This window comes from Oryx dammah, unplaced genomic scaffold, assembly GCF_014754425.2.
Source record: "Oryx dammah isolate SB20612 unplaced genomic scaffold, SCBI_Odam_1.1 HiC_scaffold_28, whole genome shotgun sequence".
NCBI lineage: Eukaryota > Metazoa > Chordata > Mammalia > Artiodactyla > Bovidae > Oryx > Oryx dammah.
This window is the reverse complement of record NW_024070212.1, coordinates 42789360-42809287: the sequence shown is the minus strand read 5'-3', so window position 1 is coordinate 42809287 and position 19928 is coordinate 42789360. Positions and strand designations below refer to the sequence as shown.

The window sequence follows — 19928 nt, the reverse complement described above, 5'->3', positions numbered from 1 at the left end:
TTTTATGATGTATTTCATATTGCCAGTGCACTGTGTTCTTTGCACTTCATTCCTTATGCCCCAAGCTACACCTATCTGCTTTACAAACTCTTCAAGTTTATATATAGTCTCTTCTTTCTGATTTGTCCCTAATTCAAACAGAGTAGATCTCTTGAGTATATGTACCATACATCTACCATTACATCATCCTCTATAGAACTCTTCATGTCCATCTCGTCCCACCTGACTGCAATCTATTTAAGTACCTGGACTGATCCTTCTCATGTACTTATTCCCAGCACCAAGCACAATGCCTGGATTAGAGTAGGGTCTCAATAAATGTTTGTTTCATGAGAGAAGAAAAGGAGGGAATGTTTGAGGGAATAGACTGGCCATTACTGTCTGACTCCAGAAACAGATTCCCAGAGAAGACAAGTCATATTTATCTGAGCCCCTTTGCAAGCCCAGTTAAAGCACTACTGTCAGATGTAACTGCGTTTCCGCTCCATGGGTCTGGAACATCTTTGCTGGCACCTCATCAGGCTACATCTTCTCCTCCTTTGGGTATAGGAGGAGACCACTGTATAAAGCAAAACATACTTTTGCACTGACATTAAAATCAGAAACACTGTTTTTATGGATAAAAGCTTGGTTAGTCATTACATGGTTAAAACACTTCCATGTGACCTTTTTATAAGGTCCTTTTCCTGGATGCATAGGAATGTTTGAAGGGCCCTATGCAATATTCTGAGTACGTCCAATAAGATGGTCTTGAACTCAAGGGGGACCCCTACTCCAATTAATCATTCCCAACATGGTTCTTAGACGAGGAAGTGAAAGGAAGATATGAGTGCTCTAGACTTAACCTTGCAAGGTATCACAATGTTCACTGGCAGTCAAGGGAAGATGGCTACAGCCACAGGAGGAGATGAAGCCTGATGAAATCCCAGCAAAGATGTTCCAGACCCAGGGAGTTGAAATTCAGTTACATCTGACACTAGTGCTTTAATGCTTCAACTTTTGGCATGCTGTTTGCCATGCCTATGATTATTTTCTTAGGATTTATGTGAAGCATTTTTTGTTTGTTTGTTTTATAAAAAGTTAGCCTGTTTCAACTGTCATAAGTGAAAGCAAGGGAAAGGTTTGGGGCCATGCCTGGGCCCCTGTTTGTATGAGGCTACAGGATATCTCTGGGGGTGGGGAAGGTAAGCCTAAGTTTCCAAGGGACCTTGGACACAGCAGGGAAAGGCATCAGAAAGAAAAATAGTAAACGGTCTAGAAAGGGATCAGGGCATAGTCACTACTTTTACCACAAGAAGTTCTAGAAGAAATAACCTATATAAAATGCCCAGCACATAACAGTGCGCAAATCACTGGTAGCTGGAAAGGTTTGTATAAGCTTTAACATACTGTTATAAACAGGGAGGCCTGGCGTGATGTGATTCATGGGGTCGCAGAGTCAGACACGACTGAGCGACTGAACTGAACTGAAAGCCAGATTGAAACAACTAAACCTACAGAACTAAAATCTACAGAAATAGTCCAAGGAGATTTTTATCGCAGAAGTAGAGATGGCAGGCTTGCCTCATTAAGAGTCACTATGTGTGCCCCTCACTCCTTGGCAAAGTCTGATTTGAGTGATATTGCCTTGGAAACTCTCCATGGGTTTTCAGTCACTGAAGGCGACCGGTTCATCTTACAAGTGAGGTTCACCTGTTACGTTCTGGGAGTTGGCAGCTCGGGAGAGGACTGTTTGGAGGCACCAGGGCACTTTGGGATACTCTACATACTTCAGGACGCTAAGTGCCCTGAGGAAATTTTTTAAACATACATATACACAATGGAGTATTACTCAGCCATTAAAAAGAATACATTTGAATCAGTTCTAATGAGGTGGATGAAACTGGAGCCGATTATACAGAGTGAAGTAAGCCGGAAAGAAAAACACCAATACAGTATACTAACACATATATATGGAATTTAGAAAGATGGCAATGATGACCCTGTATGCGAGACAGCAAAAGAGACACAGATGTGTAGAGCGGACTTTTGGACTCTGAGGGAGAGGGAGAAGAAGTGGGTTGGGATGATGTGGGAGAATGGCATTGAAACATGTATACTATCATGTAAGAAATGAATCGCCAGTCTATGTTCAATGCAGGATACAGGATGCTGGGGGTTGGTGCACGGGGATGATCCAGAGAGATGATATGGGGTAGAAGGTGGGAGGGGGGTTCAGGATTGGGAACTCGTGTACACCTGTGGTGGATTCATGTCAATGTATGGCAAAACCAATACAGTATTGTAAAGTAAAATAAAGTAAAAATAAAAATTTTTTTAAATTAAAAAAAATTTTTTTTCCATTTCAAAAAGGTCCACAATAAAGTTTTGTGTGTGTCTGAAAAAAAAAAAAAAACTATTTGTATGGAAGGAATGGGAATGCAGATGTAAAGAACAGACTTGTATACACATTGGGGGAAGGACAGGACAGGACAAATTGAGACAGTAGCACTGAAATATACACGCTACCATGTGTAAAATAGTTAGTAGGAAGCTGTTATATAACATAGGGAGCCCAGCCTGGTGCTCTGTGATTACCTAGAGGGGTGGGATGGGAGGGTTGGGGAGGGAGGCTCAACAGGGAAGGGATGTGTGTGTGTGTGTGTATAAATTATGATTGGTTTGCATTGTTGTACTACAGAAACCAACACAATATTATAAAGCAATTTTCCTCCAGTGAGAAAATAAATTCAAAAGAAAAAACATCTAGGGAGGTATAAGTGTTATTTTAGCCCCATTCCACTTTGCATGAAAATAGTCTCTTCACTTTTAAATGTAGAAAATACGCACTTTTCACCCCAAGCCTGACTTTAGGCAGAACAAATGAAGGAGAAGAAATGAGTGATTTAAAACATACATATTTCCATTTCAGAGACCACCTTTCGAAAACTAAACCCAGTGATTCACACCTGTATTGTCTAGTAGGTGGCTATACACATTAATTAACAAACAAATTATATCTAAAGAAACTTGTACTTACAAGAAATACTGCTATAGATATTCCAACCAGAAAGCCTGCTATCACATCAGACCAATGATTTCGATATTCTGCAACTCTGTTCAGTCCAGTAAGAAAGGCCAAACACATTAAGCCTAGGCATAAAACGGGCTTAGCAAGTCTTGTTCCTTTGGCTTTGATTGTGTTGGTAATGTACATCTGAAATAGCAAACAAAAAGCGTGAATGCATTTCCTTATATATGTACACCTTATATACGTATCAGTACACACATATTTATAGGAACAGATATATTTATATAATTCAAATAATTACAGTTTATAAATTTTTTGAAGAATTTTCTTAAAAGTAGAGTTTAAAAGTAGTGATTAGTTAATTGTACTTACCTTATATTGAGTAATGGTCAATTCTTATGTAACATTAATCATTTAAGATACTGAGTTGCAGACATTCCAAGTCACTTTTCATAAACTTTTAATTACTTACTCTCATTTTATCTGAACTTACATTTTATATGAATACTACTGGAAAGGGAAAATTAATGAATGGTTTTAATGTCTACATTTCTGTATACCATATTGAGAAGATGTACACGTTATAAAAGGGGCTTCTCACATGGCTCAGTGGCAAAGAATCCGCTTGCCAACGCAGGAGACGCACGAGGTGTGGGTTTGATCCCTGGGTCGGGAAGATCCCCTGGAGGAGGAAATGGCAACCCACTCCAGTATTCTTGCCTGGGAAATCGCATGGACAGAGGAGCCTGGTGGGCTACAATCCACAGTATTACAAAGAGTTGGACAGGACTGAGCTGCTGAGAGTGCATGCATACTTTATAAAAATCAAACTTGTGAGCATATCTATAAAAAACAAAATCAAGTGGATTTCACTAAATAGATATTACTTGGAAAAAATAATTTAAAGTTCATTACAGTACCAACATTTACTTTTATGCTGTTATCTGAAATTGTGAAAATACTTTGTTTAACACATTTTATCAACCAGCATAAGAACAACAACAAAAAACCCTTAATTATATGGGAGAAATGTGTCAGTTAAATCTTTTCAAGTTGCGAGACACCATGGTCAAGAAACCCAGTTCTTCCCCAATCTGATTTATTTTATAGCTCAACTGCTCATAATTTCCTATATGCACTTCTATAGAAGTGAATCTGTTGACTGTGAAGGAGATATGTCAGCTATTTCAAGTCACTGTGTGTGTGTTTCGTTGCTCAGTTGTGTCCAACTCTTTGTGACCCCCAAGGACTGTAGCTTGCCAGGCTCCCCTGTTCATGGGATACTCCAGCAAGAACGCTGGAGGAGGTGGCTGTTCCCTTCTCCTGAGGAATCTTCCTGACCCAGGGATTGAACCCCAGTCTCCTATATTGAAGGAAGATTCTTTGCTGTCTGAGCCACCAGGGAAGCCCCTATTTCAGGTCACTGCTGCTGCTGCTGCTAAGTCGCTTCAGTCATGTCCGACTCTGTGTGACCCCATAGATGGCAGCCCACCAGGCTTCCCGTCCCTGGGATTCTCCAGGCAAGAACACTGGAGTGGGTTGCCATTTCCTTCTCCAACGCATGAAAGTAAAAAGTGAAAGTAAAGTCACTCAGTCGTGTCTGAATCTTGGTGACCCCATGGACTGCAGCCTACCAGGCTCCTCTGTCCATGGATTTTCCAGGTGTCACTAGTAATTATTAAAGAGATGGCTTTCACAGTACAATAAGTTTTTATGACATTAATGTCAGAATCTGATACTGATAATATAGTCAGAAAAATACTTACAAATGCATATAACCACTTGCCTATTGTCCTCAGTTGAATTAAAAAAAAATACATTTGACTAAGAGATTAAACCAAAATCAGCACTTAAGCTTTTAGTACATGGGAGCCATTTTTGGATGCTATGAAAATCAGTAATTCTCTCTTTTTTTTTTTTTTTTTTTCTGGGCAAAGTTTGTAGCCCTGTTAGCTGCCAGTACACACTATGAATATTTAAACAGTTCACATGATACAAGGTTTCTATCTAGCCAAGTTCTAGCCTTTTGCAAACTATCTTAGGTCTCAATACTCTAGGAAATAAATTTAAAAAGCTGGATTATCTTCATTTTGGCATATGACCTTCAGAGCTATGTCTGTGTATGCTAAGCCTGTTCTTAGAAGAGCTGAATAATCTCAGTTAAGAAGAAGTAAACATGAGAGAGAAATAGGAGGAGATGAGAAGAGAAAAAGATGCTTTTGCCATTCCAAGAGAATATATTAAAGAGTTCTGCCCACATGGGTAACAAGACAAGACTATCACATCACTTCAGGTTTTCAGTGATGTATCTAGTAGAGTAATTTCTTATTTGACTCACGCATATATATAGGGGGTGAAATTTAAGCTGCTAGTGAGATTTTCTGACTGATTACTGACTTCTTACCTTTGCATTTCTTCATGTCTGTCAGAACACTGAAAGACAACTACCCTCATTAAGACAAAATGAGTATGAAATGATAACTGAATCATATTAATATGCTAATAATCATTAGAGCTATGATTTTCATGAGCGATGTCTGTTCAAGACAATGCGCTAAGCATTTTACTTATTAAGTCCTCAAAATAACCATAATATATCATCATTACCTTCATCTGACAGATAAAAAAATTGACTCACAATAAAGCTTATTATAAAGAATACACAATTGGAGTATTGAGGGTGAGAGAGAGATGTCAAAGGGAAGTAAGGATAGAGCATTTTGGTGCCTCCAGCCTTCCTTTCTCTCGATTAATTTCTTGCCTGGAAAATAATGGCCAGTGAACATAAACTAAGTATCAGTGAATGCAAGAGAAATAAAATTAAAAACAGGGGAAAGAAGGCCATTACAGCACATAGGGATGAGGCTACATCTGTACTCTACTATTAGGGAGAATTAGCAAATGGTGTAAGTGTGGTTTGTGTAGAAAATCTCCTATAGAATCTAAATGACTTTGGAAAGTATTTGCCTTCTCCTTCATCTCCAGAGGCCACCTCAGATAGAGCTCAGGCCTTACTTGTCCAAGTTGTGTTGGCTTATTAGTAATCCTTGAGCTTGTGCTATGATCCTCTTAGGATTCTCTTAAATTTCAATTCATTCCTAAGTTGTATGACTCAAGTATTGTTTATAAGCAGCCCCAGGATACAGCCTGGTCACTATGCAAACTCATGAAGAAGCTTCTATAATAGGAATAGCCTGGGATTTTGCTCTTCTTCCAACAGACCCCACTTAATGTCCAGAACCAGAAGAGAAGAAAATTGAATGCAAAGGGTTATGAAGAAGGGTGACATTCGTTCACATACTTTCAACTTTAAAGTGGATCATAACCGTTTATAATGCACAGATTTTTCTCAGTTGGCATGGATGTCACAAAAGAAAATTTTGAGTTTTCACTTATACATACTAGAAAACTTTCTGGTTCCCTAGTACTTATGAATATGACTGCCTTTTAACCAGTCTAATTGTGTTATCCTTACAGAAGGTCTATTATCCCTAATTTGCAGAAAAGGAAATTATGGCATAAGAATCTATTAAACAAGTTGGATGCAGGACAGAAATTGATTATTTATGCTCTCTTGGTTTTTAATTCACTTACGAAACCATCTAGGTTAACCAGATGTCAAAATGTAACTAAAATAAAACACAAACAGAAGGGAGTATGATTTGAGCAGGATGGTATCTGTTCAGTCCTCAGTGGATATTCACTACCTTATAAGCCAAGCCATTTAGCCACAATTGGGCAGTTCTTATCCATCCATCCCACAAATATCTATTAGCACAAATGCAGAAAGCCCAAACTGGTCATTTGCTATCTGCTAACAGCTGGGGTATATTCTTCAACACCTTTTCTCTTGTTTATACATTGTATACAATAATTGACACATATATAAAGGGGTTTTGCTTTCTTGAGTGCTTTTACTAAAATATAATTACAAAGCTCAGGCTTCCCTGGTTGGCTCAGACAGTAAAGAATCTACCTGCAATGCAGGAAATCCAGGTTTGATCCCTAGATTGGGAAGATCTCCTGGAAAAGGGAATGGCTACCCACTCCAGTAATCTTGCCTGGAGAATTCTATGGACCGAAGAGCCTGGTAGCCTATAGTCCATGGGGTCACAAAGAATTGGACACGACTGAGTGACTTAACACTTTCACTTCACAATCACAATGCCCATGTCATGTAGTAATGTGAATGGACACAATTGTAAGAATAATCATCAATCTCTTGGGTAAACTGAGAAAGCACTGTATAATTTTAAAAACAATACTACTATAAAACAAAAATAAAAACACAAATGTTTGTGTTAAGCACTTACTATAAACCTGAAACTGTTATTCAAAGAGAAGCCATCTAGGTTATATCCAGAAGGATGAGCTTGAGTTCTCAGTGAAGAGGAAGTGGGGGAAAAAAACTGTCCTAGACCCAGGGAGAGTATCCATGGCCCCCTATATGTCTCCCAACACCTGCATCATCCCCACAGCACCCACTACAATGTATGGTTTATACTAATTTGCTCCCTTTACTATACTAATGACATACAAGCCAGATCTGTGTTCTGTGCTGTAAACCTTGTGCTTAGTTAGTACTTTGCCTGAAACACTGTAAGCACTTGAAATAACTATTAGACTAAATAAAAGAGGGAATAAATGAAAAATGCAAAGGTACAGGAGAATGAGTATGGAGTATTTCCCTCACAGCATTTGCCACTATCTAAAAATCATGTTCTCTATTTTGTGTATGTATGTTTATCTGTTGCCTCTATGAGAATATTCCATTAGCGTAAAACCTCTACCTGAAATTCACAATTCTACCTGAAATTCATTGCTGTTGTCATGGTTTAGTCACTAAGTCAAGTCCAACTCTTTGTGATCCCATGGACTACAGCCCACCAGACTCATCTGTTTATGAGATTTCCCAAGCAAGAATATTAGAGTGGGTTGCCATTTCCTTCTCCATGGGATCTTTCCAACCCAGGGATCAGTGTCTCCTGAATTGGCAGGTAGATTCTTTTACCACTGAGTCACCAGGGAAGCCCCCTTGAAATGCACAGAACTCCTTTTACATAGAAGGTACTCAAAAATGTTGAATTAGTGAATGTGTAAATGGTATGCTTGGGGAAAAGTGAATTTTTGAACTTTTGTCAGAAAATACACATCATTATCAGGAAATGTCTTGCATATGCATTTGTTTACTTGCTATTGTCCTTCTCCTCCTGTCTATCTCATATTGCCTGAATCCAAACTTGATATAGGACAGGCACCTGTGATAGAAAGAATATTAGCTCTCTAACAACGCTGAAGCTCTAATCCTGGGAACTTGCGAATATGTCACCTAATCACATGAGTGTTTAAAAGTGGATAACCTTCCCTAGCTTTAGTCAGAAAGAGATCTGAAGATGCTATGCTACTGTCTTTGATGATGGAGAAAGGGAGCCACTAACCAAGGAACTGAGATATCCTCTGAGATCTGGAAAGGTAAGAAATGAATTCTCTTTAAAGCCTCTTGAAGGGATGCAGTGAGGCTGAAACCTTCAGTTTAGCCCAGTGAGACCAGACTGGACTTCAGATCTATAGAATCTAGGATTATAACTTTGGGTTGTTTCTAAGTCCCTATGTTTGCGGTATTTTGTCATGGTTTAAAAAGAAAACTACTATAATCAATCAATATCTGCTTTGTGCGTGAATGAATAAATGGACTGGAGTTTGTAAAAATGACCTATAAGAGAGAACTGTGGCACCGTGATTAGATCATCTGCTCTGAAATCAAAGAGTTTTGGGTTGAGTCCCAGCTCTGCCACTTAAACAAGTGAATAACTTAAACAAGTTATTCAACCTATTGAATCTTTGAACTCCTTATGCATAAAATGCAAATGATAGAAATATTACCAGGCAGTGTGGAAAGAATTAAATGATGTGATACAGGTAAAGTACAGGTAAAGTGATAGTGCACAGTAAGCTCTTAGTATAAACCATACATTGTGGTGAGTGCTGTGGGGATGATGCAGGTGTTGGGAGACATATAGGGGGCCATGGATGCTCTTCTGGGGTTCAGTCATGGTCAGGTTGGAGAACACAGCAGGACGCAGACTGACTACACTGCGTGTTGCTGCGGAAGTGCCTGGTGAGCGGAGATCATCGGGGCTGAGCATGGAAAACCCACATTCTTCTCTTGCTTTCATACTCTTTCACTTTTTCCTTATGCTATTTTGCCATTTTCCCTCCCTTTCATCTTCTCTTAAAAGACCCACAGATTATTTGCAGGTGATTATCATGAACTCTCTTAGCCTTTGCCTTTTCTTTACTACAAACTACAGGCCTTGATTTCATCCATCCATTTCTATATATATTTCTTTATATATAAGGGCTTCCCTGGTGGCTCAGCTGGTAAAGAACCCACCTGCAATCTGGGAGACCTGGGTTTGATCCCTGAGTTGGGAAGATCCCCTGGAGGAGGAAATGGCAACCCTACTCCAGTATTCTTTTTTTTCCCCCAGTATTCTTGCCTGGAGAATCCCCATGGACAAAAGAGCCTGGTGGACTACAGTCAATGGGGTCGCACAGAGTCAGACACAACTGAACAACTAAGCACACACAAAGTGCTTGATACACGGTGCAGTAAAAGTGCATATATATAAATGGTTTCAAATGACACTGAATATAGTTTCCTGTGCTCTACAGTAGGTCCTTATTTATTTTACACATAGAAGTGTGTATATGTTAATCCCAACCTCCTAATTCACCTTCACCATCACCCTTCTGCCAACCACTTTGGTAACCACAGACTGATTTTCTATATCTGTGAGTCCATTCCTGTTTTGTAAGCTCATTTATATCATTGTTTAGATTTCACATATAAGTGACATCATATAACACTTGTCTTTCTCTTCCAGACATACTTTATTTAATATAATAATCTATAGTGCTGCAAATGACATTTCATTTTTAATGGGCGAGTAATATTCCATTGTGTATATACACCACATCTTCTTTATCCATTCACCTGTCAGTGGACACTGAGGTTGTTTCCATGTCTTAGCTATTGAAAACAGTACTGCTATGAAAACTGGGGTGCACATACCTTTTCACATTAGTTTTCTCTGGATATATGCACAGCAGTGGGATTGCTGGATCATATGATAACTCTAGTTTTTAAGGAACACCCATATTATTCTTCATAGCAGCTGCACCAATTTACATTCCTACCAATAGTGTAGGACGGTTCCCTTTTCTCTACACACTCTCCAGCATTTAGTATTTGTAGACTTTTTAATCATCACTATTCTGACTGGTGTGAGGCGACACCAGTTGTAGTATAGATTTGCATTTCTCTAGTAATTAGCAATGTCACGCATCTTTTCATGTGCCTGTTGGGTATGTCTTCTTTGCAGAAATGTCTTCTGGCCATTTTTTGATAGATTGTTCTTTGATATTAAGGTATATGAGTTCTTTGTATATTTTTGAAATCAATTCCTTGGTACTATCATTTGCAAATATTTTCTCCCATTCCTTAGGTTGTCTTTTCATTTTGTTTATGGTTTCCTTTGCTGTGCAAAAGCTTTTAAGTTTAATTGGGTCCATTTGTTTATTTTTGTTTTTATTCCATTACTCTAGGAGATGGATCCAAAAAATATTGCTGCAATTTATGTCCAAGAGTGTTCTGCCTATGTTTTCCTTTAGGAATTTTATAGTGTCCGGTCTTACATTTAGGTCTTTAATCCATTTTGAGTTTATTTTTGTGTATACTATTAGAGAATGGTCTAGCTTCATTCTTTCACTTGTAGCCATCCAGTTTTCCCAGCACCACTTATTGAAGAGATTGTCTTTTCTCCATTATACAGTCTTGCCTCCTTTGTCACAGATTAATTGACCATAAATGAGTAGTTTATTTGGATTGCACCCTACAGTCTTACTCATGAAACTACAATTCACAGTCAGGTTAGAACTGGATTCTTTAAACTGATATCCAAGTTTTGACTACTTTGATTAATACATCCTGAAAAGCAACAGATTTTTTTTTTTTTTGGTTTTGTTTTTTTAAATAACTACATAGCATTTCTGGTCATACTGTTTGTAGTCCTCACATGGACCAATGCCCTACCAAGTTCCTCGTATCCTGGATTCCTGGAGTTGTTTTCAAAAAAATCAAATTTTGTAATTCTTCTCAAAATATCAGTCCACCTTGTCAAAACCATTTTGAACTGTGAGGCTGACATCTATCAAACTAGTTCTCCTTCTCTCAGTTTCTCGTTAGTACCACACAGATCATCCTTGATCACAAGACAGTGTCAAGAGTGGAACTCCATGGTGCTCCACTGGAGACTTACTCGCAAATTGGTGCAGAGACACTGAACAAAATGTGGAGTGTTCACTTATTAAGGCAGGTGTGCAGCGACCTAAAAGTCTTATTATTGTATCCAAACTTATCTATGATCATAAATTTGCCAAACTGCAATGTAAATGTATCTGATGGGGTAATAGAACGGTGTATTAGAATAGAGCTGTGTAATTCTATTGTAACAGAATTGTGATGAAAGGTAATGTGATGGTGGAAAGGCCATGGACTTTGTACCAATCAGATTTGTGTTCACCTAATTCAGACTTTTCAGAGCTGTGATGGGAAAGTGCAATAAATGGTGGTATACTGAAGTCATACTTTAATATACTACAGCATAGGTTGTATGCAGCATGCATTTACTGCCCCCGACCCCACAAACTGACCTAAACTTTATCATGGGCATCCATCCCACACTGGAGAGGAATGGAATGGGGGAAGGGAAAAACCTGAATTCTCTTTCTGGCAAAATACCCTGGCCCAGTTGGAGGCCTTCAAAACTGCATGACTGAGGAGAGGAGGTGATCTCAGGGTGGCCACAGGGCTGTCCTGCTGAACAGCCTCCCTTGACTTCCCTTTAGCTCAGATGGTAAAGAATCTGCCTGCAATGCAGGAGACCCAGGTTTGATCCCTGGGTTGGGAAGATCCTCTGGAAAAGGGAATGGCAATCCACTCCAATATTCTTGCCTGGAGACTCCCATGAACAGAGGAGCCTGGCAGGCTATAGTGCGCGGGGTTCAAAGAGTAGGGCACGACTGAGTGACTAATACTACTACTGCACCGTGCTTCTCCCACGGGTCTCCTGAGCCCTCTCACCAACCACTGTGAATGTCCCTGTGGCCCCCCTGACTTGGCACATTTAGGGCTGCACTCCGGTCCTCAGCACATCCCCTTCTGGCCTTGGGGCTTTCTGCCCTCTCTAGCTTGGCTGCAGCTTCCTGCGGCTCCCTTAGGACCGTCTGTTCTGCTGCTTGACCCACCTGCCATGGGGCTGCCCTGAGGTTAAGCTCTCCCAGTTTCATGGCAGAAAACAGATGTAAGCCCATCTACTTTCTGCTTTCTCTTCAACCTTTATGGAGTATCTGTAATCTGGTGGTCAACTGCCTTCTCAGGGTTTCTAAACTAAGGGTGCTCACCCAAATGCTTATACCTGCCATTCTACCCTTTTCTCTCCTCCAATCCTCCCACTTCTTGGCAAAGAGATGGCACTGTCTGCTCCCAGGTGTGGTTGCACCATCCTTTTTATATTATATCCTGTATACTCTCTATTGTTACCTTGTAATAATATATGCAAATCTTCAAATTTTGCTTTTGGTATGTAAAGATAGCTTTGGAATTTAGAAATTCCTGTTCTCTTAGGACAAATGAGACTTGACTATTGAAGCCAAACACCACCTTCCTTTTCTAATTGGTACTGGCCCATCTCTTTTTTCAGTTTTATTGAGGAATAGGGCTTCCTTGGTGGCACAGTGGTAAAGAATTCACCTGTTAATGCAGGAGATGTAAGACACAGGGGATCGATCTCTGGGTCAGGAAGATCCCCTGGAGTAGGAAATGGCAACTTACTCCCAGTATTCTTACCTGGGAAATCCAATTGACAGAGGCATCTTGAGGGCTACAGTCCATGGGGTTGCAAAGAGTAGGACCCAACTGAGGGACTGAGCATACACACACACTGAGGTATAATCGACAATTTGAAAAATGGATATACTTAAGGTATACAACATGATGCTTTTTTACATGTGTTTTAAGGGAAGAATTGATTGAAACTGCCGATCCTGGCCACGCACCATATTAACTATCTACATCAGTTATTTTATGACAGGAGGTCCTGGTAAGGAATACGGAACTAACGAGCCACCACCAAACAGAATTCAAGAATTAGGGAGGGTCAAAAGGAGACACAACGTGTCCTACCAACTTCCCAGAATCCTCCTTGCTGGAATCCATCTTGGCTGAGTAATGTGTACACCACCAAGAAGGAAGGACCCTGAGCCAGAATGACCGGCCAGGGACAACCTGAAAGCTCATCCTATTATGATAAAACTCAAGACTGTGAACAAAGTGGCAGAGCAGTCCTCCTGAGTTCCCTTACCCTGCTGGTCCCTGCTGGGGTGCCCCTTCCCCAAAAGTCTCTTCTTTGTTAGTATGTGTGTCTCCTCTGACAATTCATTTCTGAGTGTTAGACAAAAGCCCACTCTCAGGCCCTGGAAGAGGTGCCCCTTTCTGCAATGTGAGAGAAGTAATCACTACAGTCAAGCTAATTAACATAACCATTATCTCACATAGTGACCATTTTGTGTGTATGTGTGTGGTGAGAACATCTAAGATCTACCTACTCTCTAAGCAAGCTTCAAATCTACAATATAGTATTGTAAACTATAGTTAAATTGCTATATATTAGATCTGCGTGGTATGTATAGATATAATACTATTCAGCATTAAAAAAGTAGGAAGTCCTATCATTTGAGATAACACAAATCAACCTGAAGGACATTATGCTAAGTGAAATATGCCAGTCAAGAAAAGACAAATATTGCAAGATCTTACCCATATGTGCAATCTAAAATAGTCAAATCATACATGCAGAGAGTGGAGTGGGGGCTTCCAGGAGCTAGAGGACAGGAAATTGGAAGATAGATGTTGACCTTTCTCTTATGGAATGTTCTTCTCTGAGACACTGAATAACAGATGAGAAATCCTAGAGCTACGCTGTACAATACAGAAGCCACTAATAACTATTGAGCACTGGAAATATGTATAATGGGAACAAAGGACTGCATTTTTTCGTTAATTTAAATTTTAAAACTGGCACTTGCTTTGATTATTAGAAAACTTTTAAATATATTTGGAATAAATTGGTTATATGCTGGTACTTTTACATCGTAAATTTTATGAAACCTCAATAGAGAGCAAATACTTGAGATGAAAATGTAGTATCAGAACTGGGATGTATTATAAGAGTCAAATAGACCCTGAATTTTGAAAATTTTGCAGAAAAAGGAATTTAAAATATCTCATTAATACTTTTTATATCAATACATGTTGAAATGTTAAAATCTGGACATACTTGGTTAAACAAAAATATTCCAAAAATTAATTTAAATTTTTGCTCTTTAAAAATATGACTATTAGAAAATTAACAGTCATTTATGTGATTCATTTATATTTCTACTAGATAATGCAGACCTAGACAAACGCATCATGATCCAAAGGCAATGAAAACTATATCAGTTAATATTCAAAAATATTGTCCTCATTTCAGCATTTATTGCCATCTTATTACTTTATTTATCATATTGGTTGGAGTTGGGTACTGCACATAAAATCATTTTTTAGGACACCTGTGCTCTGTCTGACAATAGTTATCTATATCTTTTCAGTTCAATTCAGTCCAGTCACTCAGTCGTGTCCGACTCTTTGTGACCCCATGAACCACAGCACACCAGGCCTCCCTGTCCATCACCAACTCCCGGACTCCACTCAAATCCATGTCCATCAAGTTGATGATGCCATGATCTTATCCTCTGTCATCCCCTTCTCCTCCTGCCCTCAATCTTTCCCAGCACCAAGGTCTTTTCCAATGAGTCAACTCTTTGCATGAGGTGGCCAAAGTATTGGAGTTTCAGCTTCAACATCAGTCCTTCCAATGGACCCAGGCCAAAGTATTGGGAGTTTCAGCTTCAACATCAGTCCTTCCAGTGGACCCAGGACCAATCTCCTTTAAGATGGCGTGGTTGGATCTCCTTGCAGTCCAAGGGGCTCTCAAGAGTCTTCTCCAACACCACAGTTCAAAAGCATCAATTCTTCGGTGCTCAGCTTTCTTTATAGTCTAACTCTAACATCCATACATGACCACTGGAAAAATTATAGCCTTGACTAGATGGGCCTTTGTTGGTAAAGTAATGTGTCTGCTTTTTAATATGCTGTCTAGGTTGGTCATAACTTTCCTTCCAAGGAGTAAGCATCTTTTAATTTCACGGCTGCAATCACCATCTGCAGTGATTTTGGAGGCCCCAAAAATAAAGTCTGACACTGTTTCCACTGTTTCCCCATCTATCTGCCATGAAGTGATGGGACTGGATGCCATGATCTTAGTTTTCTGAATGATGAGCTTTAAGCCAACTTTTTCACTCTCTTCTTTCACTTTCATCAAGAGGCTCTTTAGTTCTTCACTTTCTGCCATAAGGGTGGTGTCATCTGCATATCTGAGGTGATTGATAATCTTGATTCCAGCTTGTGCTTCCTCCAGCCCAGCGTTTCTCATGATGTACTCTGCATAGAAGTTAAACAAGCAGGGTGACAATATACAGCCTTGATGTACTCCTTTTCCTATTTGGAACCAGTCTGTTGTTCCATCTCCAGTTCTAACTGTTGCTTCCTGACCTGCATATAGGTTTCTCAAGAGGCAGGTCAGGTGGTTTAGCATTCCCATTTCTTTCAGAATTTTCCAGTTTATTGTGATCCACACAAAGGCTTTGGCATAGTCAACAAAACAGAAATAGATGTTTTTTTCTGGAACTCTCTTGCTTTTTCCATGATCCAGCGGAGGTTGGCAATTTGATCTCTGGTTCCGCTGCCTTTTCTAAAACCAGCTTGAACATCTGGAAGTTCACGGTTCACATATTGCTGAAGCCTGGCTTGGAGAATTTTTAAGGATTACTTTACTAGCATGTGAGATGAGTGCAATTGTGCAGTAGTTTGACCATTCTTTGGCATTGCCTTTCTTTACATCTATTAATACATTACTGTTTCAAGAAGCACACAATGTAATAAAATGATTTTATGAAATTATCTTGAATGTTCAGAGTTAAACTATCAGAGTTAGGCCATTTTTAAGGTTCTGATTATTATAACAGCTTTTAAAAATATTTTGCCTCTAAAATATTTTGTAATTAATCAATTGTTTCATATTTTATTGATACCCTTTAAATACTTGGTGCATTCCATATTTAGCCAGTGTAAATCAGGAAGAAAAGCTCAACCTTAGGAATTTAGTGAGCTGGGTTAAAATGTCAATCCACCACTGATTATTTCTGTGACCTTAGAGTACTTAATTTCTGTGAATCTTATATCATTTGTTAAATGAAAATGATAATATCAGTTTGTAGGATTTAGCACAATTATCTCACAAGTAGTATAAATTTTATTACTGTCACAAGGCACCATGAAGATCTGTGCTTGCTCTGTGCCAGGAATAAACCTAAAGGATTAAAATGATATATTTGGATTAAAACTACATTTTCTAAGAGAAATAACAAATTATATTGCTTAACTTATGGGCATGGGAATAAAGGTCCTTGAACACATTGCATCTGAAAAACCAAGAGTGGCCATCCATTTTCTTTACAATATACTTAATGGGTCCCTAACAAAAGATTACATAATCACAGACACAGAATTTATCATGTAGTTGATGTCCCTGAATGGGTAATGCTAGGCAGTCACAAATGTGAAGTGAATTAACAACAAGCTCAGTGTTCAGGACCAGCTGGTACGTGCAGTTAAGATCAGAACACGCTCAGTGGCTCAGCTGCCCCCAGCACAATGGCCGACTGATGGTTTGGCTCTGAATAACAACCCTTCATCACTGACACATTTACCTTATCCCTAAGTGCAGCCATGGCTGGTTTCACATGGAGACCATTTCTCCCCAGTATGACCCCCATGATAAATATATTGTACACACAGCACTTTGTCCATCAAGCAGAAGAACAAAAATGCTTTTACGAGACGTTTTCTCACATTTCCATCATGTAACAGCTGTTTCCATTTGCCACACAAAAAGTAAACAATATTCAGATAAACATAGGCTTCTGTCGTCCTCATTTTGCTCCCCAGCATTTTGCTCATAACAATTATGAAAAGACATCATTTTTGTACTGAAACAATATATATTTTTTCTCCTTTGCTAGCTTATGAAGGATAGAAATATCCTTTCCTTTTTGTCACCTCGGTGACTAACACGGTGCTTGGCTAACTCTCAATAACTAACTAATCATACTAAACCTTAAGATCACCTGAATGCTTGCTACATGTCAAGAACTGTGCTAACTTCAGTACCTGTGTCAATCATGTCATCCAAATAACCCCATGACTTTGGGACTTAACAGTAGCAGTAACTAAGACATAGAAAGGTTTAGCAACTTGCCCATGGACTTATGGCTACAAGTGATGGAGCAGCATTCCAAATTCAAGAAGCTAGTGAGGGCTTCCCTGGTGGTCCAGTGGTTAAGACTCTGGATTTCCAATGTGGAGGGGGAGGCAGGTTCAATCGATCCCTGGTTGTGGGAACTAAGATCCCACATGCCAAAGGGCATGGTCAAAAAAACGATAAATTTCAATCAGTTAGCTGCCTAGTTCATGCTCTGACCACCACCATGGCACATGCAGTAGCCTCTCTCAGTCAGAAGACACAGATTCAATCCCTGGGTCAGGAAGATCCCCTGGAGAAGGAAATGGCAACCTAGTCCAATACTCTTGCCATGGAAAAATTAGATGGACCCAGGAGCCTGGTGGGCTATAGTCCATGGGGTCACAAAGAGTCAGACATTACTGAGCAACCGAGTGTGCGCGCGTACACACACACACACACACACACACACGACACCCCTTGAGATCAAGGACTGAAAGTCTTTGTCTTCAAATTCTTAGCATATTATAGGTGTGCAATGGTTCTTGTTAAATTAATGACTATATAATTGAATTAACTGTTATTGTCAGTGTTTTGAATTAAACCAACTAATTACTGTTTGTTTAAATCTAAATTTTTTCTTTAAAATGTGGCACAAGTGCTATCAATTGATATATAGTGAATCAAGATTATTTTACTTTGAGCCCTTCTAGATATCAGATATTAAGATAATTAGTGTCATTGAATATTACTGAAAAAATGAATCTAGAGCTGTGAGTTTAAAGAAAAGGACAAAGTTTACTGTTAAAGAAAAACCTTGGGAATTGTGTGACCATGAACTCAACAGTGTGATAAAATAAGCAAGCAGGGAAACCAAAACAAGTGAACAAAAACTACTGCCATCTTGGGTTTATTTGCACTGGATTAGTTTTTAAGGTGCTTGTGTAAATATTACATCTTTGACATTCCTTAATATTTGTATTTGTAAAGCATTTTGTGTTCACGGAACTAAAGAAGTGCAAAATAAGGAAATTCACAGATAATCCAGATGCTTCTAAATCATATTCCATTAATTCTTGGGAAATTCAAAAAGGGGCTTCTAGAGCATGTATGAGGAAGTGTGGTGAGAGGATTCCATGATTCTATGTTTCCAGGATTGGTTATTTAATTTGCAAGGTCCAGTGCAAAGTGAAAATGAGAGATCTCTGTGAAGAGATCATCAGCAATGTCAGGATGATGAGTAGAGCATCAAAACCAAGCATGGGGCCCTCCTGAGGTCGGGCCCCACGTGACAGCACAGGTTACACGCACAATGAAACCGGCCCTACCTGTTATGATTCCCATTTTAGAGAGCCACTGGGAAAATTACCTGAAGGACAAATGGATTACAATGGGCAGGAGGAGATGCTATAGAAGAGGCTATAGGAAAATGATATTGGTAATCCAGGCAAGCTATGATGAGGGCCCCAACCACATTTGTAGGTGTGATGAAGAGAAGGATTTTATGCTGAAGTAACACCTCTTATAAGAGTTCAACTTTTCTATTTAATTTTCCCTATTTCAGTTATATTTGTAAATTACCCCCAAACTACCATCTTAACACCACAGGCCTTCATGAAATGAAAATACCCAGTAAGAAAAGCTTTATAAAGAAAATCAATTGCAGAATGAGTTTAAAAGACCGTGTGTTTTAAAAATGTTAAAAATGGTCCACCTGAATTAGCTAGTGTCATCGTCAGTTAGTTAAACTCAATAGCAATGAATATATGAGCACACTGGGGCCATCAGGAACACTTAAGTATAAGAAACATGTCTGACTGATGTGCAGTGGCTATCTTTAGTGTTCTGGCAAGTGCACTGTGATTTCTGGCTCGCCCTAAGAAACCAACTGTGCTGGAACATTACATAATGCCACTGCCATGTATGAGTCAAAACTCTTCTCCTGGGAAACTACAGAGACATTAGCACCCAGAACAAAGGGTCTCAGGTAAGGCACCTGGAATTCTGCATAGTCAGCACTCCATTTGTGCACCTTGGTTTTACCAGCTGCACTGGGGGGCAGTGGAGGGGGAGAGGCTGAGAAAGGACATGTGGGAAGCATTCTGGATTCAGTCTTTGGCTTCAGCATACACTGACTGTGTGACTTTGGGCAAGTTATTAAATTTCTCTGAGTCTGACTTTTTTTTTCCATCTTTAATTTGAGAGTTATAATAGCTCACAATTGTGAGGCCTGAGCAACATCAGCTACAGAAGCCCCTTAGCAGAGTACTGGCATGCATGGTAAAAGCCTGTCACTTGTTATTCAGCTATTCACACAAATAAGGTGGACCTCTTTTTAGGGAAAGTAAGAATCAAAAGAGCATTAATTTTTAGGGCTTTTTTTGAGTGTATAAGTATTGTGAAGTTGACTGCTGGAGGGTCCAAGGGGTGCTGCACAGCAGGGATCCCCAACCCCT

The 19928-nt window shown here is 39.4% G+C and overlaps 1 protein-coding gene across 2 annotated transcripts in view; it reads right to left on the bottom strand.

Annotated features, from left to right (window-relative positions):
- The window catches only part of PLPPR5 (phospholipid phosphatase related 5), a 140071-nt gene that overhangs the window by 45744 nt on the left and 74399 nt on the right, over window positions 1-19928 (bottom strand). For both annotated transcript variants that reach the window (XM_040232244.1, XM_040232245.1), the window contains exon 4: window positions 3020-3196. In XM_040232244.1, coding sequence (XP_040088178.1) covers window positions 3020-3196 — 177 coding nt within the window. The remainder of the gene's footprint in view (window positions 1-3019; window positions 3197-19928) is intronic.